This window comes from Pygocentrus nattereri, chromosome 27 (genome assembly GCF_015220715.1).
Source record: "Pygocentrus nattereri isolate fPygNat1 chromosome 27, fPygNat1.pri, whole genome shotgun sequence".
Taxonomy (NCBI): domain Eukaryota; kingdom Metazoa; phylum Chordata; class Actinopteri; order Characiformes; family Serrasalmidae; genus Pygocentrus; species Pygocentrus nattereri.
The window spans coordinates 14,190,297-14,213,289 of NC_051237.1; the positions used below are offsets into that span (position 1 = coordinate 14,190,297).

General features: G+C 41.0%; 1 protein-coding gene across 3 annotated transcripts in view; it reads right to left on the bottom strand.

The window, feature by feature from the left end:
- The window catches only part of sdk1a (sidekick cell adhesion molecule 1a), a 316,953-nt gene that overhangs the window by 148,055 nt on the left and 145,905 nt on the right, over nt 1–22,993 (bottom strand). For all 3 annotated transcript variants that reach the window (XM_017703196.2, XM_017703194.2, XM_017703195.2), the window contains exon 5: nt 2,604–2,737. In XM_017703196.2, coding sequence (XP_017558685.1) covers nt 2,604–2,737 — 134 coding nt within the window. The remainder of the gene's footprint in view (nt 1–2,603; nt 2,738–22,993) is intronic.

The following is a 22,993-nucleotide window of genomic DNA, read 5'->3' on the forward strand; positions in this document are numbered from 1 at the left end:
GTTACTGACCTGTTGCCAATGAACCACCAGGTGTTATTTTTAGCATTACACAACTTCACCTGCCTTTTGTTGCCCCTGTCCCAACTCACTTGGAACGTGTTGTTGGCATCAGATTCAAAATCTGCATATATTTTCTTTGTACTAGCTTCAATTAAATTATAGGGTTTAAATGATTTGCACATCATTGCATTTTGTTTTTATTTACATTTTGCACAGCATCCCAACTTGTTTTGGAAATGGGGTTGTAAATAAACCAAACTGGTTTAAAACTCACAAAAATATGCAAGAAAATAAATAATTAGGATGTTTACTGACGTAGTAAAAGGTTTCACTTCATACTTGCTTTATATTGACTGTGATAAAAAGCTCTATATACATGCTTCCTATTCTGAAAACAGCTGAAATCTGGTAAAATACCTGTATATAAACACACAAGCACATAAACAATTACACCTGCACGCATTCCCTGTTAACACAAATATATACACATAAAAAGACTGCCAGCACACGCATAAGCAAAACTAATTAGGATAAATATGATAACAGTGTATCTTCGCTCCGCTCAACAACTCAACATGCATTACTTAATGTGATAGTTGGAAATCATATGAACGCAGAAGGGAAAAAGAGAATCTATAGCCTGGTTCAACTTAAGAGGCTCTTACTTAAGCACTAAATGTGATTCCTTCATCTGGATATATTAAAACATGTAATGCAATTTGAACATCTCCCCTGCAAACCTGGAAGCACATCTCTGTGCTCGTCTCTCCCTATTACAAATCCTTTGCCTTGAGCTCATTAAATCTTCAGGCTGAAATGAAAACATTAGGTTCAATTCATTTTGCTTAGGCAAAAAAAGAAAATGCTGCCTGTTGCTTGACTATGTCTGATACTGGTTACCATACACAATCCTGCACTCTGCTGAAACCCTTACCGACTGAGAAAACACACACACTTCACTGGGCATGCCTGCTGCCCTGGGCCTGCCAGCCTGTAACAGCTGTATGCACATGAGAAAGAGAGAGAGAGAGGGGGGCAGATATGGGCCCTTGTGTGTGGGGACATGCACATTAGCATCTTCTAAACAGGCCCAGACGCACATCAACACCTGCCAAAGCCAAAACAAGGATAAAAGTGCCAGCGAGCAGATCCAACTGTGTCACCGGAACAAACAGGCTCGCTACACTCTGTCGTTCTCTGGATGTTCGCCGTCTTTACGGCAAATGTGGCCCGCTGAGAATAACACCACGTTGACATTACCTGATGCCCATTTTCTGCTCAGGTTCAATGTGAACAGTACGAGTGTATTGTCCACCGCAGCACTGCTTTATTTATTTATTTATTTATTTACAATTCAGTGTCACATACTTGGCTGAGAATAGCTCCAACCAAAAATAACCAGTCAAATGTAGAACTGTGATCATAATCTGACCAAGGACTAGAGGATGACTAACACAAAATGTGCATCAACAGACGAGCTGTTGTCTCTACCTTTACATCCAGAAAGGTGGACTAACTAGTTATGTTAGTTAGTATAACTACTGCTGTGCTGGGAATAGTCTTCTAAATAATATCTGGCCAGTGGTGGTCATATGGTGGTCCCATTCTAGTGATGAGCATTAAGAAGAGGTAATAATTGCACAAGTGCATCTATACGGTATGTGTACTTAATAAATCGGCAACTGAGTGGGACTGTATTTAATCTAGGACTCTCATTCTCATTACCGATATTTTTAACCACTGAATTTCTTTACTTGAATGTTTCCTTACATATATGAGTAGCTTTAAAATACTTAGTTCAACAACAGTATACAGTGAAAAGAAAGGTTGTGAAAAAAGACAATTTAGCATGTCTTTGGACTGTGGAAGGAAACCAGAGAACCCGGAGGAAACCCACGCAGACACGGGGAGAACATGCAAACATGCAAACACAGAGAGGACCCCAGTCACCCGGGCAGGGAATTGAACCCAGGTCCTCCTCACTGTGAGGCGACAGCGCTACCCACTGCGCCACCCAACAAAAAAAACCTTCCAAAATGGTAGCTTTGCAGTAGAGGGCAAATACGTTCTTTAGCAATTCTGGAGCACTGCTATTGGTCCATTCATGCAGTTTCAGGAAAGTTCATGAAAGATTCACACAACCTAAAGGTCAGCTGCTGTGCTCAAATGCTGCAAAAAGTAAAAAGCAAATAAAACTGAGATACCTGTTTTTGGACAGTGACACAATTTAAGTGGCTCAAATCTAATTTGAAAAGATCAGATGTTTGTGTTCACAGATCTCTTAGACAATCTGTGTGATCTGTGTCACAAAAACTTCTGCCATTTCAACCATGTTATGGGAATCTAGCCACATCTGCATGTCTCCGCTACTGCGCTGTTTCACCCATGAGCAGCTCCCTTAATGCAGGACCTGTGGCCTAGGCAGCTAGAAATGGAGAAACAAAAGGGTGGATATAGAACTAAGGTGATAATAAGAGAGGTCACAGATGTACTGCAGGCCATTATTCCCTCTCCTGGTCGATAGCAATGTCTGCACCGCCTAGCTGGCCACATGCTGCTGACTGCCGGGGGAATAGCAATGATACAGTACGCTCTCTACTTACCTGCCACATTCAGGTAAATGGATGGGCTTGTCTTGTTTTCGCCGTTCTTCTCGTTGACGGCCTGGACGTAGTACCTTCCGGCGTCAGCGGCAGCCGTGGCCAGCACCACCAGCTGGTTCTCCAGGGTTATGGCCCTGTGCAGAGCAACAAAGAAGAAATAAACAGGGGTCTTGTTAAACCACTATCGACAATTAGGCCGCTGCCCTGACAAATTTCGCATGTGCCATGTATTGACAGCGTTTCAATTAGCAGCCTACTGATGTGTATTGAGCTCCATTAAAGTATCATTGCTGCAGGCTTGGCGGGTGCAGGACTTGACTGAGAGGCATCTAGCATGGCGGAATTCATGGGCTCTGCACGTTCACAATGTACCTGATCCCTCATTCTGACATAAGCACAGAATCAATGAGCTGCAAGGGTCATTACGGGCAGAAATGGTGTGCTTTGAGGGTATAAACCCACAGGATAGAGTCTCGCTCTTTGAGGCACTCACTGAAACATGGACAGAGGCAACCTTGAGGTAAAATAGTAAAGCAGACTTAACGCTGCTATAAAATCAAAGGGTACAGGCTTTGGGATCTGGGCTAGATAGTTGTGAGATGATGAGAGTATTACTCACAGTGATCTAAGGTTAGTCTACAGAGTGTAGGCAGCATATCAGCCTTTTTCAAAGTGCTTACATGCGCCGAATATTTCAGCGGATTTCTCCAGCATTCAAACTCAGCCATCTGGTGCTGGGAAACTAATGACTCCTGCTCATCAGGTCTGTACTTGGCCTTGTATCTCAGGTCTTTTTCTGACTCTTTTCAAGGTGAAATTACCATCTCAAACCAAGTTTGCGCTACAGAGCGCAGGCAACTTTGATACCCCGCCACTCCACGCAGGCTGAACGGAAGCGTTTCGCCTTTGTTTCAGCAGATGAAAGCGAGCGAGGCGCACATATCTCTTTTACTTTTTCTCCCCCCCCAACCTCCACACACAGTCCTTCTCCATGCCTCTTTTTTGATTAATTGATGACATCCTCAATTACACATCAATGCAGCTTCAGAGTGCTCTCTCTGCCAAAGCGCGATCGACACAGAGGCGGCACTTGGGAGGCAGAGCACGACTTGGGGGATGCTTTGAAACTTATGATTAGTTTCTGGAACTAGTGTGGGACCTGTAGCTCGCTCATGTCTACATGCTGGAACAAGCACAGCAGTCATTACCCATTTTCGAGATGGATCTTCCACAAAAGACAGTCAAGTCGTCAAGATTTTTTCAGACAGAGAAGAAGATGAGAAAGAAAACAGCCCAAGCAAGAACAACAGGGTTTTCTGTGCTGGTGAAGCAAACAATGTCAAGTGGGTAATTAGAGTGTACTTCAGGTCTGCTTAGTGCTCATCTTTTTTTTTCTTCTTTTTTTCCTCTGATATATTTTGATTGAGATTAGTGTAAAAAAGATCCATTAAAAGCCCTGGGCTGGAACTGGTAGAGAGCATGGGATGGAGAGTGGCGGCTTATGAGGAGGTCTGGCTGCTAATTATAATGATAATTACAAAAATCATTAAAAATCCCAAGACTGATAATACAGTATTGATAATCTGAATATTTTATTCCTTTTGTTCCTTGACTAACCTTGTCAAGTTGTTCTTTAATATACTAGGTGGTAGTGTGTGCCCTGTCCTCGCTAGACAGTCCAGCCATTGATTTGTAACATCATAACAGTTATTAGAGTTAACTAGTTAGTTATTTTCATTGTTGAACCCTGACACCTGGCCTTAGGACCCTACAGTCCTCTGCACCTAGGAAACACAAACATCCCTCTTGCAGATGCCAGCAGCAGACCTAAAAGGTCAGAGTGACCTGTCTTGATGTCTTAATTAATAAATATGCACGAGCCTGAAAATGGCTTGGCAAGCGCCACACAGACCCTCAAATTGATATGGCTACATAAACAGTTTGCCTTTGTGATGATTTAAGGGTGTGTGGTACAGTCTGTAAGGCTGCCAGGGGAGGTTTATTTAAAAAAAAAAAAAAGGATAGCAGGGTAGCATTTACCTGGCTTCTTCTCTTTTTGTAGTGAGAGGAATCGATACGAGTGGCGTATAAAGTGATTTTATGATTAGTCTAGCTAGTTTGGATTCCATTACAATTCTCCAGATGAATGGCCCCTGCCAGAGGCTCGGTAAACAAAGCGCAGTAGGAGAGATAATGGGCAGCCTTGTTTTGTATCCCCAAGGGCCACGCGCCTCTTTGATATCAGCCCACAACTTATTACACATGCAGCTTGGGAGCCACGTAAAATGTTAATCCACTTAGGAAAGGTGCTGCAGAGCCCAGGTAATCTAAATATTCAAAGAACATGGCCGCTTCAATTTGTAAAAAAGAGCGTCCCCTCCGCCAGCACACATCACCGGCTCCCAGCTACTGCCTTCTTCATGGCTGCCTCCTTCACGGCCGCCTCCAGTAGGAACAAGAAGCTCTAACGACCCTAGGACTCAGGAATAAAAATGTACAGGCGAATTTGCTGTGATAGGTCCTTTATTATAATATCCTACATTGTTGAGGACTATTTTTCTTGGAAGGGTGAAGTGCATTGCCATCATTTCAAAGTAATTTCTCCTCCTTCTCTCACCCGCTCTCTGGAGGAGTATTATTTATACAGTTTACCTGATGTTTCGGGAGAGCTTATTTGTATGCAGTTCATTATGGTGAGCAGAGCTGTTCGCAGACATCATGCATTATGAAGCCCCTCTGTAATGCTCTGCAAACCTGAGTGCTGCTGTGAGGTCCGCAGCATAATTCTCCTGGGCATCGGACAACCGCTGGAGAGATATTACATTAATCAACATGGCGGGTACCTGCTTTCAGAAAGCTGGTTCAGATAATATTTGTTTTCATTTACTACCATAAATTATGCTCTCAAAATAGGCTTACCGGTCTGAGATGTATGACAAAGTAATTAAAATGTCAGGAACTCATATTGTGCTCCCGCTTTTGCTAAGAACCCAGCTGTGTGGATTTGTCTGTCGTTACATTTTGATTTATGATGCTTTTAGGCTTGGGGAAAGACTCTTGCCAGCTACATCTGAGCAGGAAAACTATGCCGAGACCTTAGGAGGAGGGATAAAGGTCTAGGCTGAGCTGTACCACCCAGGAACCTGTCAGAAGGATGGCGGCAGTCTTTATTGTGGGTCTTCTGCTGATGGTGGGGCTGAACAACAGATCAAAGTATGGGGTGGAGAAGGAAACAGACACTTCTCCATTCAGAAGGAAATGACTCGAGTCTGCAGTACAAAGTGAAAGCGGCTGTGTTTGGGTCTGTGCGTGTGTGTGTGTGTGTGTGTGTGAGAGAGAGAGAGAGAGAGAGAGAGAGATAGAGAGGAAAAAGGCAGAGACTGAGAGCTCTAAGGAAACGTTTCCCGAGGGACGGGTGGCTATGGGGAGTGACACCAGCCCTGCACCTCCCATTTAGTCTGAGGGTCAAGCCATTAAATGGTCAAAGTGGACGAAATAATTTCCACGGCAACTTCCTACGTGGAGGCCCAGGTGTCTGCAGACTCAAACACACATGCACACAGGTGCTCCAAGAAACCCCACTGCCTCTCTCAAAGCTGCTGATCCAAAAGCACAGACCTTTTTAGTGTTCTCTAAGGTCTTCACCTCAGATGGAATCCCTCTTTAGCAGCCTTAAAAATTAAATATTTTTTTTAATCAGCTGGATATCTCATGACACAATATATAATTAAAACAAACACAAATAAACATGATTACAGTAAAAAGTAGCACGAATTTCTTATTTTGATAGAGGTAGATGAGTTCATTTGAAGAATAAAGTGTTCTTGACTCCCAGCCATTTGAATTTTTAATTTCCCTCGCTTGAATGTAATACTACTTTCTTTTTAATTTTGGTGTTAAAGTTGACACATTTATAAGATATTAACAAAATAATATTTTCAGCACACATGCGACCTCTGTTTATGCATTTTCCTAATCTGACCCTTCTAAAAACCTGTAATTTCACCCTGAAGCTCAGGTGTCTATGACTGACTCCATGACTGTAGCCCTGTCATTAAAATTCAGCTTTTAAATGGAAAGTTCCATTACTGGCTCTTGATAGACAACAGAGTAATGAATTTGTTTATCACTGACATACACTGAATCTGTATGATTTACAAGAAAAACACACCACTGATGCTGGCAATAGCAGTAGTCCAGTAGAATGTGCTGGACAGAGCTTGCATGAGAGCAATGGATAATAACTAGTATTAAACAGAAACAACTGCAAAGCAGAAACCCGTGGTTCTTCTTGAAACAAGATCTAACACAAAGGAATTTTGTAAAGTTATTGAAAGTAATAACACATTCTGATGAAGCTTATATTGTCCACTCTTCTAGCACATAGCTATAACAAATGCACTGCTTTTTAAATGAAAAAAGAATCGAATCTGAGCAAACAGAAAAAATATGATTGATTATTTAATTACTTTAATCGTTTGGTATCCTTAATTTCTACTATTTTTTAACATCAGCTCTCCTTTATACCATCTGAACGTCATGATGAATGGACCAACAGAAATGCTGTCAAGAAATGCTGTCAACATCAAAAGTTAAGCACATTTTTCCTTCTCATGTAAAGGAGGTTTTACTGTGATACTAACAATACATGTGTTTGTGTCTAGTCCATATTACTTATAAACTATGAGATATTCCATTATTTGCTGTAATATCACATTCGCCTTGGATATCATGGATATTTTCTGAAATACATAAAACCTACATTGTAGTAGAAAGGAAGGATAAAGCCTTCATTGTTTTCTGTCTACTGGGTTTAAATTAGGTCAAAAGAAAGAAAAACTGCATGGAAAATGAGGCTCTACTTTGAGAGCATGATTATTGTAATATATTATTGTTATATATTGTTATATACATGGCATTGGAACCTCTGGAACCCTCATACAGTGAGGGAGTAAAGGCAATGTCAACAAAAGTTGAAGGTTAACAGAAAGTGCTGTAAAACCCAAAGTTAATGCCTATAAGAGTCTGCAAGCGGGCGACTGGCTTGAAAAGCCTCTGCCCTCTGGTGTGTGCACCAATGCATAGAGAAGAGACTATAATGGCATGCAGAGTAAGGCAGAGTTCCTCCACACACACACAGAAGAGAAGGTGCCAGGCCATTGACAGCCACTCACTATGCTCCTCTTCCCTCCTCTCCAGGCCAGGGCCAGCTCGCTCTCCAGCATCGCAATGTGCTGCTACGCTCTCCAACTCTCACACCAACAGCAGGGTGTCGAGCCAGAGCGGAGATGATCAATGGCATGAATGCAGTGTCAGCCCAAATTCTCCCAATCCAACCCACACCCAGGCCACTGCTGAGAAGCCTTTCAGAGCCAGCTCTCTTAATATCCATTAAGAGCAGCGGTCTGCTACAGCCACTCTGTGATGAATGTGCTCGGGATTTTGTGGCCGGCAATGTACAAGCACAGATAACCCTGACGCCTGGCCCCTCCTCAGGCGCACAGAAGTAATACACTAAAAAATCCATACGTATACAGGGGCAGATACGTGTGCAGGAGCCTACAAGATCACGTGGGCTGCTTTCAGACGGCCAACCTGGGTCTATTAAGCCCCACGACCAGACAAAACATCTAGACTGTTCCAAAGCAAAAGTTACAAGTTTCCTTATGATACCTCAGCCTAGTTAGCATTTCGTTGTCAAGGGACAGGGACGACAGGTTGTTCTGTGGAGAAGCAAGAAGAGCGCGCTTCTTGTTGCTTGATGTTCTGAAAGAGAGACAATTCAGGTTGCAAGCCTCCGCGATGCTTTTTTTGGTAATCCACGAGAGAGCCTACCCAACTCTTTTAGTACCTTAAACCGCATTTCATATTAAACACACTTGCGGATCACAGCACAAAATTACCTTCTTTCTTTCTTCATCTCTCTTGCTGCAATGCAAATTTGAAATCAAGCATCACAGTCGTATGTGTCTATATTCAATTGCCTTCTGCAACTTTCCATTCTCGTTGTTCAGTGAACTGATCGGTGCATGCTCTGTTCACTAACACGTTCTTTTGTACCAGTTTTTGAAAGGTGAAGTTTCACAGAATGTTAGCAAAAGCCTAATGAGAAAGTGTAATGCATGATGTAGTTTTGGTCTAAAAAACTACATTTAGAGTAAATGTTTGGCATCCTTGGCAAAATTACAAGTGAAACTATGTACACATCTTCTACCTTGATCACATTTGAATGCAGAATTACTGTTTATTTGCTGAACTTAACAATTTGGGAAAAATAAAGCATAAAATGTATCTGGTGCAAAAGTTATGGAAATGAAAAGCTAAGAAAAGTTATATTTTTCTTTGCCAAAAAATAGAAGCTGTGATTAAGTTAGATTAAGATTAAGATTCGTTTTTTGTCATACAATCAAGCTAAAGATAGCATAGTGGTAATTTATGTTGTTTTCAATAGTTTCAATAATGCCAGCACAGCATTGTAAACAATCATATAAGTAGTCCAACAACTGATTTGAGTGCTGCAGAGTCTCATAAGGTTGAATATAGCTTTTGCCAGCATTCTATAAAGCTTGTCCAACCTTACAATGCTTGTTAAGAATAAACACATTTGTGGGTGGAGTACGGACAGGTCAACGGTATTGAACCTACTGACTAATTTACAGTATGTTAGGTTTAGGTTAAGAAAGAGATTATTTCACCTTCCTCATCTTTAGTTTCTCAGTAAAGGTCTAGTGTTCTCCCTTGGGTTCAGTACTGTCTCTGATATGAAAAACTCAGACAATCAAATATATAAGAGTGGGGATGGAAACTGAAGTGAAGTTGAGGATGCCACGAGGAGTGGGAAGACTTTTAGACTTTTCTTTTTCTTTTAAAAAATTCAAGACTGCATTAATGTTACAGGGTAAAGCTCTCATTGAAACTGTATCCTCTTCCACTGAACTTTGAGGTGAAAAAAGCCTTCCTTAAAATACCGTTCAACAAAGTGAATGGGTGTACTTCGCCATATACAACTTTCAAGTCACATCAAAAGGGTCTTTTCTTCGCCTCTTCCTGCTCCAAATAGAAGACCATGCAAGGCTGGAGTTCGAGCTATCTCCACAAAGATGACTTTAAAAAAAAGTATGTGTGTGTTTCTTCCTCCCCCGTGAAAAGCGAAATAAACAGGCGGCATCTGCATCACAACCAGCCGCCTCTTTTCATTAGCTGCAGCGTGTAGCTCCGGGCTGGGGGGGGTGGTTGGACTGGAAAACACTTCAGAGCCCAGCACAACAATGGGAGTTAAACAAACAGAGCTCTGCCCTCATGGGCCCAACTTCTCTCTCGCTTTCTTCATTTCAGAAGCCTTCCTCTTAAGAAGCAGGGATGGAGTGGCCGCTGGGGTCTGACTCCAGGTTTATAGTGATTGTTACCTCAGTGCAGTGATAGCCACAAAATACAGTCACAGCCACAATCAGCATAACTCATAGAAATTTAGTTATTACTCTCCCTTTGCTACACTACTCAACTACTATGTAGTTACATAGGTACTTAATTAATTAGGTAAAGAGATATAAAATGAGTTATATTTATATTATGTTTTTTTTCTTTTTTTGTATTTTTTTAATGTAGTTATTGCCATTTCTACCCACTAGCTAGGTCTCCTTATCACACCATGCTACCAAGCTGAGAAGGTGAAGGCTAGCACATGCTTCCTCCAAGACATTTGAAGCACCACCACAATTTTTCAAACTGATGCTAACATAACATCACCGGACAGTTTAGCATACTCAAAAGAGAATGACAAAGGCCAATTCTGTTATGTCCGCTAACAGATGCCCACATCAGCATCACCAATCGTGATTGGGGTGAGAGGGCTGTGCGAATCATAAAGACAGAGCAAGACCAATTGTGTTCTCATGGACTTCAAAACTGACGGATGGCTGTGGCATCACTGAGGACTGAACACAGGTTACATTCTGTATTGGTAGATTCAAGTCTACACTTTTCAGTTTGTTTTAATGCCTGAAAGGAAATGGTTGTGTTTCATTAAATTTTACATCCAATTTTCACCTCTTCTACTTAAATGCACAAATGTGATGTGGATTGAAAGGTTAGAATCTGCTGAGAGAATCTATCTACTTGTTTTAGTGAGCTTTGACTAAGAAATAATTAATATCAAATTAGACCAAGCTTCTGTTAATACTGTTGGTGTTCAATTGTACAGTAATGGTGATTGTTGACATAATGGCTTACTTTCTTGTCATTTTTTTTCTTTTTTCTGTTCAGAAGGTTTTCGGCTAATGCCTGTAGGGGCAACCACTTCTCATGCAACATCTCCCACCACCTTTCATTCATATATTAAGCCATTTCCCAGCACTGTAAGACGTGAAGGACACTGTTACAATCTGGAATTGGCAATAGGGGGTAGACGTTTGGGAAAATTTTACAAGTTCACTTGGAGAGCAGACATGGCATATTTTTTTTTCTGAAAGAAATGACAACCTGTCTGCCAATCCATCCAACAGTAATGCTAGACTGTCAGTCAGAAAGCACTAAGCAGCAAATTGGCATATACGCCAACATGACCGAAATGGGAAAAAGTTTCACCAGCTGTTCTGCAGGGTTGGAGAGTGCTTCTTCCTTTGGGCGAAAGTTTAGGAATGTTTTTTACCACTGTAAACACACGGTGCTAGTGACAGTTATGGCTTGAAGCGCTGGAGATGCTTCAGCCAGTCATGGCTGCAGTCAGAGTGACAGCACAACAAAGGCAGACCAGCATCTTTGTTGTGTCGAGGCTTGCGTATGGCAGCGGCTGTTCACTTGAGACATCCCACATCAGAAATGTGAAGGCTATGTTGTTGTGATGCTTTACATCAGAAGAAAAGACATTGTACACTATTCTCTTTGATGAGTGTGGTTTTGGAGTGCTCGGCCTTTGGACTGCACATGCCACTTTCACTTTTCTGGCTGCTAGCTGAGCCGTGGCCATATCGACTTGCTTGCTTGCTGTATTCCAACCATTCCTCTGGACTTCTGAAGCCAAATATTCAAGTAATGAGCAAGATCTAAAACTTTTGCCAGTGCCTTGTCATACATACCACGTTAGGTCATTAGTTAAGATTTTTCTTAAGAAATTTCACTTTGCTTCAGTAGACCAGCTTAATGACACACATACGTCACACGTTGTATGTGACTAGTTGGTTGTTCCTCATGCAGCTGGCCACAAGGTGTATAGTGACATAAGAAGATTAAGGTTATTAAGATTAGCCTCCAGTATTATCTAGATCATGGAAAAAAAACATTTTCACCACCTCTTGGACTACTTTTACTCATGATGTAATATCATAAGTATTGTGTAACAGTAGATTTTCTTTATACTTCTCCAAATTCAAAAGCATCCTTATACCTATATAGAAGAAGTCAACACATTCCCTATAAATGACATTTTAATCAAAGAAAAAAACATCGGGTGCTGTCTTTGAGTAAGTCTTCATATCTTTTCCACAGTTAAACCAATTAAGATGGAATAGGGGAGGAAAAACCAATAAAATCAAAAGCTCATTATTGATAAATTAAAGCTACTCTTCTACTTTCCACATAATCATGGCATGTTTTCTTGTCTCCAACAAAGAAACAGGTGTTCATCTGTAATACAATATATTTTTTGTAAAACCTCATTTTCCCAGTCGCCCAATGCATTGTTCTCATTGAGGGAATTAATAGGGTTGCCAGGCAACCAGGTTGCTGGCAGGTCCCAGCCTGCTCCTTAAGTAACCCAGCCGCCTGTGTGTGAGTCCGGATGGAGCTCGCCCGTCTGCTCTGGGGGCTTCAAGTGCTATCTGACATTTCAAAGACTTTCACTGCAATTCATTATGGAACACTTCCAAGGCCTGATTAAAATGATTTGCTCCATAATAATTTAACCTTCTGATTTTCCATCTGTGTGCCTTGACAAAAGTATGGAAAGAAGAAGAAGAAGAAGACGAGGAAAGAGATGAGGAAAAAGAAGAAAAAGAAGTATAGAAAGAAGCAGAAGCAGAAGAAGAAGAAGAAGAAAAATCTATAATTTGAAATGTGCATCAAAGAAAAAAATAAATAAAGGCAAAATATAACCCCCAATCTTGCAGTATTCCCAGCTTCCTGCTTAAATTAAATTGGAAAATAATTTCTTTACACTACCTGACATTGCAGAAATGAGGCTACACACTTGCATGGTAGTTAATTAAGTTCCCGGTATCATGTGTAATGACAGATAATATAAATGGTATGCTCTCGGAGAGCAGAGAATTCATTTTCATGAATGTTAATGAATTTCTGGAATGCATCTTAAACGCTTCTGCATCTTACTGTTAGTGATTCACCGTCACATGAGTTAATAGTGTTCAAAAGTGGACTTTAATAGGTGAAGGAAACCAAGATGAGTATTGAAATACTCTGATATTAGAAGACTGAAGTAGTCGATACTTTAGTGTCTTCAGTCTGAAGTTTGATCTACAGCAGCAAGCAACTTTTCAAAAGTACAAACCCTGAAGAACATGGAGCTTAACTCTATTTACAGCAACACAAATGACCGCAGATAACTTGATATTCCAAGCGACTTCAAACACAGTTACTCCACTGAGACCTCTTGTTATTGGTGGAATCCATCTTGAGGCCACTTGAAATGTGTCCTTATTCCTCAAATGTATCCTTGTTTCAAAGCGAGGAATAATCCACTCAAGATGAGAGAGGCACAGCTAGCCTCTTCCCTCAAAGAACAGATCTTTCACAAGACGCACATTCAGACACGTCAGCACAAACGCGCTCTTTACTTTGGGTAATTACTATTCCCCTGTGGTAATTATGCCACCTCAACTGGACCACCCCGCAAAGACTCCTCTTAATGTGTGCAGTGCCAAAAAGCCATTTCTCTAAAGAGCAGGAGAGAGCCTCTCCTCCAGTCTTGCTTTCTGGGGCCGATTACTTTCCTTAATGCTGGTGAAGTAGGTGTTGTGCAAAGCTGGGAGCCTAGTGGTACTCTGGCTTTCAGCGGAAAATGGCGGCTCTGTTCACCAGTCAGTCGTGGGCACTTTTCTCTGGTATTTGGAGCACATTTGTCATGGATGGTGGACTGAGCAGGGATCAGATCAATGCTCTGACACTACCCTCTAACAATCTGTCTCTCCCATTGAAACCCATTAAAACCACAGTACAACCGTCTGCAGTCCATGTGGCCATAGCACAGTGGCATTCTGGCTTCTGGTGTAAAATGACACACTTGCTTCTGCAGAGGCCAAATCAGATGGCTGAGCACTCACTGTAGCCAAGCAATTCTAAGCACACTGAAAGATGGAGAAATGTATTTTTCACATAACCCACAAACGCCACATACCAAAAAGGCATTTTTGGAGCAATCACTGAAAAAAACTACTTTTGGTTCCCTAAAAAAGCTCTTAAAAACCATTTCAGTAGGGAATTACGCAACACATTAAGAACCTTCTTAAAGTTGGAAGAACGTCCACATAATATAAAAGAAAGTCTGAATAATTCTACGCCAGTGTGCTCCTCAGTGGTGCAGAAGAAACAACACAGAGCGCCAATTGGTATGTCGGTGGTTTGAGCCTGGCTCTGAGTCACCACAACTGCAACACTTCAAAAAGACAACAACCAAGATGGTGCTGAGCACGGCTGTCGTGTCGCAAGCTCCCTTAACTTCTGTTCATTTTTTGTTTATATATATATATATATATATATATATATATATATATATATATATGTATCGCTGCTGTCAGAACAAAACCTTGTATCTCTAAAATGGTAACTTTACAGGAGAAGGAAAAAACCTACATTACTTTCAATGTAAAGCAATGGAACCAGATGTCTAATTTTTGGCCATTTATTTTGGTCTATCCTTCATGAAATTTGCACACAATATAAAAGCCAATGTGCATTTTCACATTATGTCAAAAACGTAAATTGATTAAAATGGAGATATGAGGTTTTGTTCCGACAGCAGATAAGCTGCACCTAAGATTTTCACTCACTTTTCACCTGTGTAAATGTGATGTGACAATAAACATGATTTGATTTGATTAAAGATTTCCTACAACCATACATTTGGTCCAAGAGCCATTTAGGCACATTTATCTTTTAAGAGTGCATTTTGGAGAAGTGTTATCAAATCTCTCTGTACAGAGAGCCAAATTAGGCATTCACAGTTCATGCCATCCTATGAAACAGGTGTTACCGAAGCTTGTCCAGAAAAAATTTCAATTTTGGTTAGCAAGCTAGCAAACTAGCTCCCAAAGAACAGAAACATTTATTCAATCAATTAAACAAAATGTAACGTTATTCTACCAAAGAACTGTTTTCAATCCAAGTCCTGAAGATCTATCACCCCACAGAGTTTAGCTCCAACCCTAATTTAATACACCTGATCCAGGTACTCTGAATATGAGCGCCAAGTGTATTGGATCTGAACTTTCCTGGTTGGTAGATCTCCAAGAACAGGACTGCAAACCCCTGATACAGGTAGACAGTGTTTTTTTTCTGGTCACAGTGAGGTAAACTGGTCTGCAAAAACTTCCAAACAAAGTTTTAAGAAAAAATTCAACAGTCAAAAGTGAGATAACATTCAACATTCAACTGAACTTTCTGATATGCTGTTTTGTATACCTCATATCCTAAAAAAGAGAAAAAAGTCATATTCTCTTCTTTAGCAAGTGCCTATTTTCGGTAGCTGATTGATTCCGCACTACAAAAGGTAGCAGATTGGAAAAAAGTACAAGAAGTACAATTTGGATGACGTTGCTGTGCTTCAAGGAGATTCAATTTGATTTATGGTATAAAAACAGCCACAAAAAGGACTTTGATTTTGTCATAAACAGGAAACCTTGCAGCACATTAAAAGCCTTGACAGGGAACGGAATGCTCAAATTATATGCATATAATGACATTTTTAGAGCCATAATGCTGTTCTAATGCCCATGTTTAGCCAAGCAACAGCAGAAGATGAATGGTTCCTACAGATCCACATCATGTGTTGTATAATTCATTTTGCTGTTGTCAAGAAATGTGAAATGAAATTCCTGTCGAATGAGATGATCACATTACAAAAGAGACAAAGTGCTGTCGTACCCTGGGCTGACACAACATCATGTAACAGATCTCTTTTACTGGAGCTGGACTAACTGTGCTGATCTGGAGCTTTCTAGTAGAGAAACAAGTTGACTGCCTTTTGTACACAAAGGAACAACATCTAACTGCATCCTTTTCTGTGGACAGGCACATCTCTCACAGGCGCGGAAACAGCTCCACTAAGCTGTTGCAATATGCTAGACGAGGTGGCGTTTCTATGCAACACACCCCCGTCTGCCTGGAGATGTGGATCAATAACCTGATGTAGAATTGTGGGCAGAGTTGGTGACTTTGCAAAAAATATCACACCTAAACCGAAGAGCCTTGGCAAACGTTTCAACTCTGTCTGAAAGCTGTACAGTACTGCATGCAATCTTTAACAGAGTGGAAATGAGCGAGCAGAGTGTGCGTATGAAAAAACATGAGAAACATAACCCAATCAGCACTGCCTAATAACCACTGAGAGTTGTGGCTCTGTTGATTAATGGCATTAGGCGAGGCAAACGCATGTATTGTATTAAGTGCAAATTGGCCTTTGGAGGCAAGGAGGCCTTGGAGGAAAGCACTAGTTCATTTACATATTCATTTATTTTACACCAGTTCATTTTAATACGAAAACCACGGGCTCATCTCGAAATCTTTGCTTAATAAAAAAAAAAGAAATTACAACGTAAAGTGGATTTATAGACACCCATATTTTGCACTGATGTAAAAATTCACATCTCCCACTGAATGACTCAATAATATTTGAAATATGAAAAGGAAACCCACAGGGGCTTTGATACTCCATGTCAGAATATTTCAGCTGAGATTTAAGCGTTTAAGCTCCAATCGTCAAACCTGTACCAGGTGTCCAATGTTCCTGTTAAAAGCTCCACGTTCCTCAGCTTCATTAAAGAGTATGTTACCACATAAACACAACATAACACAAAAGCCCCTGTCAAGCTCATAATTAATTCATGGGGAGGTTGTTTTTGCTCCCTTTGTAAACACCCAGAGATGTTTAGCGGCCATGGATGCTCTTGCGAGCCTTAAACTGGGATGAATATGCAAGGCGGTGGTGCACCGGTTTGCTGAGGAGAGGGAAGCTCGCGCAACTAATGAGGAGAAGTGGAAGGGGCCAGTGGAGAGACCGAGTGCGAGAACATTGCCTCCTCTTTCTGCCTCCAAACACCATTAAGGAGTTTGTGCTTCGCCAAGCCAAGCCGTGCACAGCCAGCGCTGCTGCCAATAAGGGCGCAGTTTACCGCAGCCAGGACACTCATGGCATCCATCTGATGCCTCGGCAGTTACCAGACGCACACGGAATTATCATGAACTGGAGAGTCGCATTTTAGCAGCGAGTGACTTCAAACTAGAGACAGAGAAAAAGATTTCTCTCTGCAGTCTAGCTGTGGGCCCAAAGCCCAGAAAACAGAACAGAGGGGGAAAAAAAGCCCTCTGACCCACAGATCTAAACACTGTTAAACCAGTCTGTCAATCTCAATCAGGAAGGGAAAACAGTGTGGACACAACTTTTATTGACTAGTTAAGAATGCGGATTAAAAAGATCATAGCAGCTGGATAAAGAGCTCTGGGCAGAGATCTGATGGCAGCAGTATTTCATGCCTAGGGGCTTGGGAAAACATACTGACGTAAGGGAAACGGTGACCTTTGCGGGGGGACCTGGCCGTGCCAAAGCACTTTGCTCCATATCAGCATGGGCGACAGGGCAGCGCTCCAGAACCTGCTACAGGGCCCATTAGCAGCCAAAATATGCAGGAGGCATTCAGGGGCATTAACAGCTGACACTGGAGCGGCATGGCATCGGTGTGGTCTCTGAACAGAAGGCCGCTTTAAAAAGCAGGCGATCAAGTTGGACGCGATTTAGATGCCTCCGCTTTCCCAAACCGGCCACCGGCTTCCAGGTTCGTAAATAAACAAACGGCTAAGCCAAACAAGTGAAATATCACAGCATTCAAATTGCCACCCCCACCCCCTACACCCCCTGTCCCTAATTTGCCCAAAATATCTGCAACTTTAGATCTCTGAAATTAAAGGTTTGATATCCATCTGACTGACAAGCAATGGATGATTATTTTTCAAATATTCACTGAGTTTAGTTTATGCCCTACACCACTGAATAAACAGACTACTCTGAGAAATATAATTACTGTGGGTCATTATCTGTAGAGTCATTGTCTCTCTGATGCCCATGTCTCCTCCATCTCTTTTATAGATGGTTGTTTTTCATATCTGTGCTATCCACTGGAAGACAGAAACAAGAGAACTTAGGCTCTTCGCAATCGGCCTTTTAGAATGACGAACAGTAATTATAAGTAATTACTGGTGCCTTCAATTAAGTGAATAAAGCATGGAATTAAATCTGGTTGTTTAATTAGTGTAATTTACTCAAGCAGCTTCTCTAACTTCTCTCAAGTATTTCTTACTGAGGGGGAAGGTAAAATGGTGTGGATTTGCAGTTTTTTTTATTCTAAAGCATGATAGAAATCAAAGCAGAGAGAATCCAGTTTACTCCTGAAATCTGAAAATACATGCACAATATCAAGAGGCAACATAGTGCACTGTTCAAGACTTGAAGACTTCTGTACTAGGTCAGCTCAGGGGTACAGATCACTAGCATATGTAGCTAGCTAACTAAAAAGCAAGCATGCTCAAATTATAACATATTCAAGCATACACCCACACATAAGGGAGCAACTATACAACAACATTTTCCCCAGGCAGCATAAACAAATAGTCTGGGTAACTCTCTAATATCTATTCAATTCACCTTCATTTTCCTTTATTTAGGATAATAATTTGAATACCTACAGATAATCGGGGCTATCTGCATAAAATTAGACCCAAATGTGAACCCAGAGCTATCCATGCCCTGGTCTTGCACTGTTTTCCATCCAATGACAGAACAGTGAAAGTACATGGAATTTAGCTTGAGTGGTCCCTTCTGTTTCTAACAGTATATACAAACAACAGTAGCTACAATGGAGGAGGTTAAAGTTCTGATTTACCTTCTACTCTACGTCTGTTTTTGTGAAGAATCACAGGCAGCGATTCTCGTTAACTAGTGTTTTCATAGCAGCTTCCAGTTACACTCAAGACAATTCTGTGATGACTGCTTTTGACCAATCAATGGTTTTCACCATTACTAGATCCACCCATTTTTTCAGCTTGGCAAGAAGGGTAACCAAATTCAGCATGAGTAGTCAAATATTTTCAAGTTTGATGCAAGTCTGAGGTCAATATTTGACTACATTTTTGATATTTAATGTGTAATTTCTTAACTGAACAGAGCCCTAGGTGTATACTACAAAGACGAGTTTGGCTCAGACAAATAAAAGTTCTCAAATAAAACTTTTGTAACATCCGCCATATCTCTAACTCATACCCTCTAACATATTCAGCCTCAAAAACTTTAGAATTTATATGCTTCAGGGAAAAGAAAGCCAAATGATATGAGTGTGTATGCATGCATAGCATAAGCCCCTACCTGCCTTGCCACCCATTTTACAGATATGATGCGCACAGATGATTAACATGAAAGACAGCAAATGAAAAGAGAGCAAGGGCTGTTTCAGTGATACAGTTTTAAATTTTAAACACTCTTTTGATTTTTCTTTTATTATTATTTATTACTATTTGACACGACCCCCTTACAAAGTAATGTGAGCAATATGTGTCAGAATGTAACTATAACTGCAAAATGTAGTCTACAAAACTTCCCTATATTAGTGTTCTGCATAGTGCTCTTGATTGTCTTACATAGGAAACAGTAACTCTTTTTAAAACAGCGACTCATTTCAAGCGCAGGCAAGTAACCTGCAAAAGTGGCTGATTTTGAAAACTAGACCAGTCATCACAGTTGGAGGTTGATGACCTCAGCCTATGACTGCACTCATGAGTGGAGCTGGAATCTCCCCGCTGGTCCAGCTACGATCAATTCGAGCTTTCAGGTATTTAATGGTTCCTGCAGAGGGGAGAAGGGCAGTGATGGTTAGGGTGTGAAAGCTTCCCGCATTAGCCTTTCAACACTGGGCTAAGACGAAACTGTCTGAGGCTGGGCTAGGAGGCAGGAGAGGAGGAGGCGGAGGAGCGCCTCCTGGGCTGCTATAATGTGATTCCTGTAGCGTCTCCCTCCATCTGTAATTAATTCTCAATTAAAGTGAGCAGCGTAGAGCCCTGACACCAGAGACAGGCTGGGGAGGGGGGCTTCGGAGTCTCATTAGTAGATTTACATTGATCTGATACAGCTGCTCAATAACAAAGAAGGAAGACGTCCTCGACTCTATTTTTCACCGCAGAAAAAAAGAAAAAAAAAACACTCGGATGCCAATGTCGAAGAAGACATCCAGCTCAGAGCGCGGGCAAACAGCCACAGATGGGCACCAGTGCTTTTTAATGCAGATGAATGGGAGAGCTCACTAGGTACCAGGATGATTAAATCGGTTTTAGAATGTCACTTTAAGGTGAAAGGTACTCAGTAGTTGTGCATTTGTACTGAATTACAACAGGCTTGTCACTTCATGATTGCTGTTCTTCGCAGTGGCTTTCATTCGCCAGAAACCTAAGATACACATCACCTTCTGTTTTCCCCTGTATAATTTGTCACAAAAAGTGCCTTTCATGCAAACAGTGCAGAACGCCGACAAATCTCACCTGTCCATTATGCAAAACAAGTGTGAAATATTGCAAATTGCATTTGCTGTCTGCCTTGTAGCTTACTAATGGGTGACTGCAGCTAGCGTAACAATGAAAGTAATGCAGCTACACAAAAACAAATAAAAATTCACACAGACACAGCACAAACACCGCAACATTTAACAAAGGCTATATCCATCAGGATAACTGCTTAGCATATGAACTTGCAACTAGAGAACACCTTCAAGTTCTTAATTAGCTTGTAATGTGTCTTGTGACAAACACGCACTCATAGAAGCTTATAGGCTTTATTGTACACAGCTATTAAATGCTGCATTTATGAGAGTGAGGCATTAAATGCAAGACCAACAATCCAGACCTCCAAGCACAAAACCATTTCGATAATGCACCTGCAGGCTCAGACCTGAGTGCTCAACTAGTTATTACAGTAGTTTGGACATTTCTAACAATTGTTCTTTCTTGCGCTTTCAGTGAATGTGGCTCTAATTGCTGCAGCTTTTACATCATCTATAAGGCATTAATATGTTGTTGTGTGGAAGGGCTAAAATGCCCGCACATTAACCCACTATGTCATTAAGACAAAACCAATGTGAAAGTAAATGGCTATACTTACCCTTCAAATCCTTTAAATCCAGAAATAGCATCCCTATCAAAATACAGCCTCTTTATTAAGCAGAATCACTCATCCACTTCCCTGTGGGATACAATTCAGCTGAAGGTGATTTAAAATTATTCTGACTCATGATTAAACTCATTTTCCACGGGGACTTTTTACTTTATATAGGTACATAAATTATAAAGCACTCTGTACATAGACAGCAGTCCTGTCCTTCTATGATTTTTATCCATGCAAGTTGCTAAATAATGATTGCTGTACATGTTTGTGAATATTTGGCGACGCAGAGGAAGCAACATCATGCGGCCAAAAGTATGTGTACTAATTATTATGTTCAGCTGTTTAAATCTCACAGAGCCACAGAGTCCTAAAGCATACAGCGTGTACAAATTGCCTATTCTCTGTTGCATCTCTCCTCACAAAGTTCCAAAGTACCTCTGGAAGCAACATGAGCACAAGAACCGTGTGTGCGGAGCTTCATGAAACGGGTTTTCATGGCCAAACAGCAGCAGCACACAGGCCTAAGACCGCTATACACAATGTCAAGCGTTAACTAGAGTGATGTAGCATACTGGCACTGGATTCTGGAGCTGTGGAAACGACATGGTTTGACAAGTTTAGAATGGACTTCAGGGGCCTACACAGAGCTCAGACCTCAACCCCACTGATCATCTTTGAGTTGAAACCGAACACTGTGAGCCAGGCCTTCTTGTCCAACATGAATGCCTGACCTCACAAATGCTTTTTTGACCAAACAGGCAGCCCCAAGAGAGGGGGACTTCTTATTGATGTCCTTGGTTTCGAAATGGGATGTCCAACAAGCTCATATAAGTATAATGGTCAGGTTTCTACATTCTTTTGGCCATATAGTGTATACTTTTGTATCAATCAGACATATTGTAGAGATTAAATATCGTATTGGTCCCAACCAAAACAACCAAGCATTAGCTGCTTTAGTTCACGGTCACTAATGGACAAAAACAAGGAAGGAACAAGCACTTTATTGTAGACATGGTAGTAACCAACTATAGCAAACCCAAATGTTTGAATGTGGTCTTATTTTTGCTGTAGTGTAAAGCATTTCTCATCACTATTCTCATGATGGCTAATCATATAGCAGCACTCAGACATTTTGAGTAATTTTACTTTTCCAGATTACACTTTACACTTAGACTATATGATCAAAAGAAGATTTTGTAATGGGATATTATGATTTGCGTCAACATTTAGTAACAATGTCGCTGGCTGGCAAAACCTTCATTCATGCACTGGCTTGAAGCTCACAAGTAAGATAAGTTCAGGTATTTGTTCAAAGAGTCAGAAACTCAAGGGTGGATATTTTGACTTCAGCACCCATTTCAGATATATTGCATTTAGAATGCTTATCAAAAACTGCACTGCCTCTGCATATTTCTTTATCCTAATTGAATTTAATCCTCCATACAGGCAATTGCACAGAAAACATGACCTAGTTTGGCACACTTTAAAGTCCCTCACTGTGGCTACTCTTCTTTACCAGTGAGAAACTTTCCCTAAGCTTTCCTGAAACTTTCATTTTTGCTGTGAAATGTTTCAAACCGGCATGTTCTAAATGTCCCATTGCATAAACAGGTGATCGTTCAATTCTGTGCTCAACAGATTCCGTGCTCAAAAGTAAAGTACCTCTGCTCTGCAATAATATGTTGGCTTGGCAAAAACATTCAGCATGGGATGACCTACTCTTTGTGGAACTTGGGCTCTGCTCTGTATGGTGTAATTAAGTCCATCCCAACAAACAATTTCCCCTGCATCACTATGAAAAACAGTGTTTACCTAAATCATTATAATCTTTGCACATTATCCTTTCCAAACATGTAATTAAAGGTTTCTATTGTGACAGTAGCAATGTTTTCCCCCTTCGTAATTCAAAATCACCAAAAGTGAGAACTTTTCGGAAGCTACTGCCAAAGGAGGTGGTTAAAGACAAAGAAGCTGCAGAGACCACATTGCTCTTAGGGTCCTCCAATCTGGTCGAGAAGCAAAC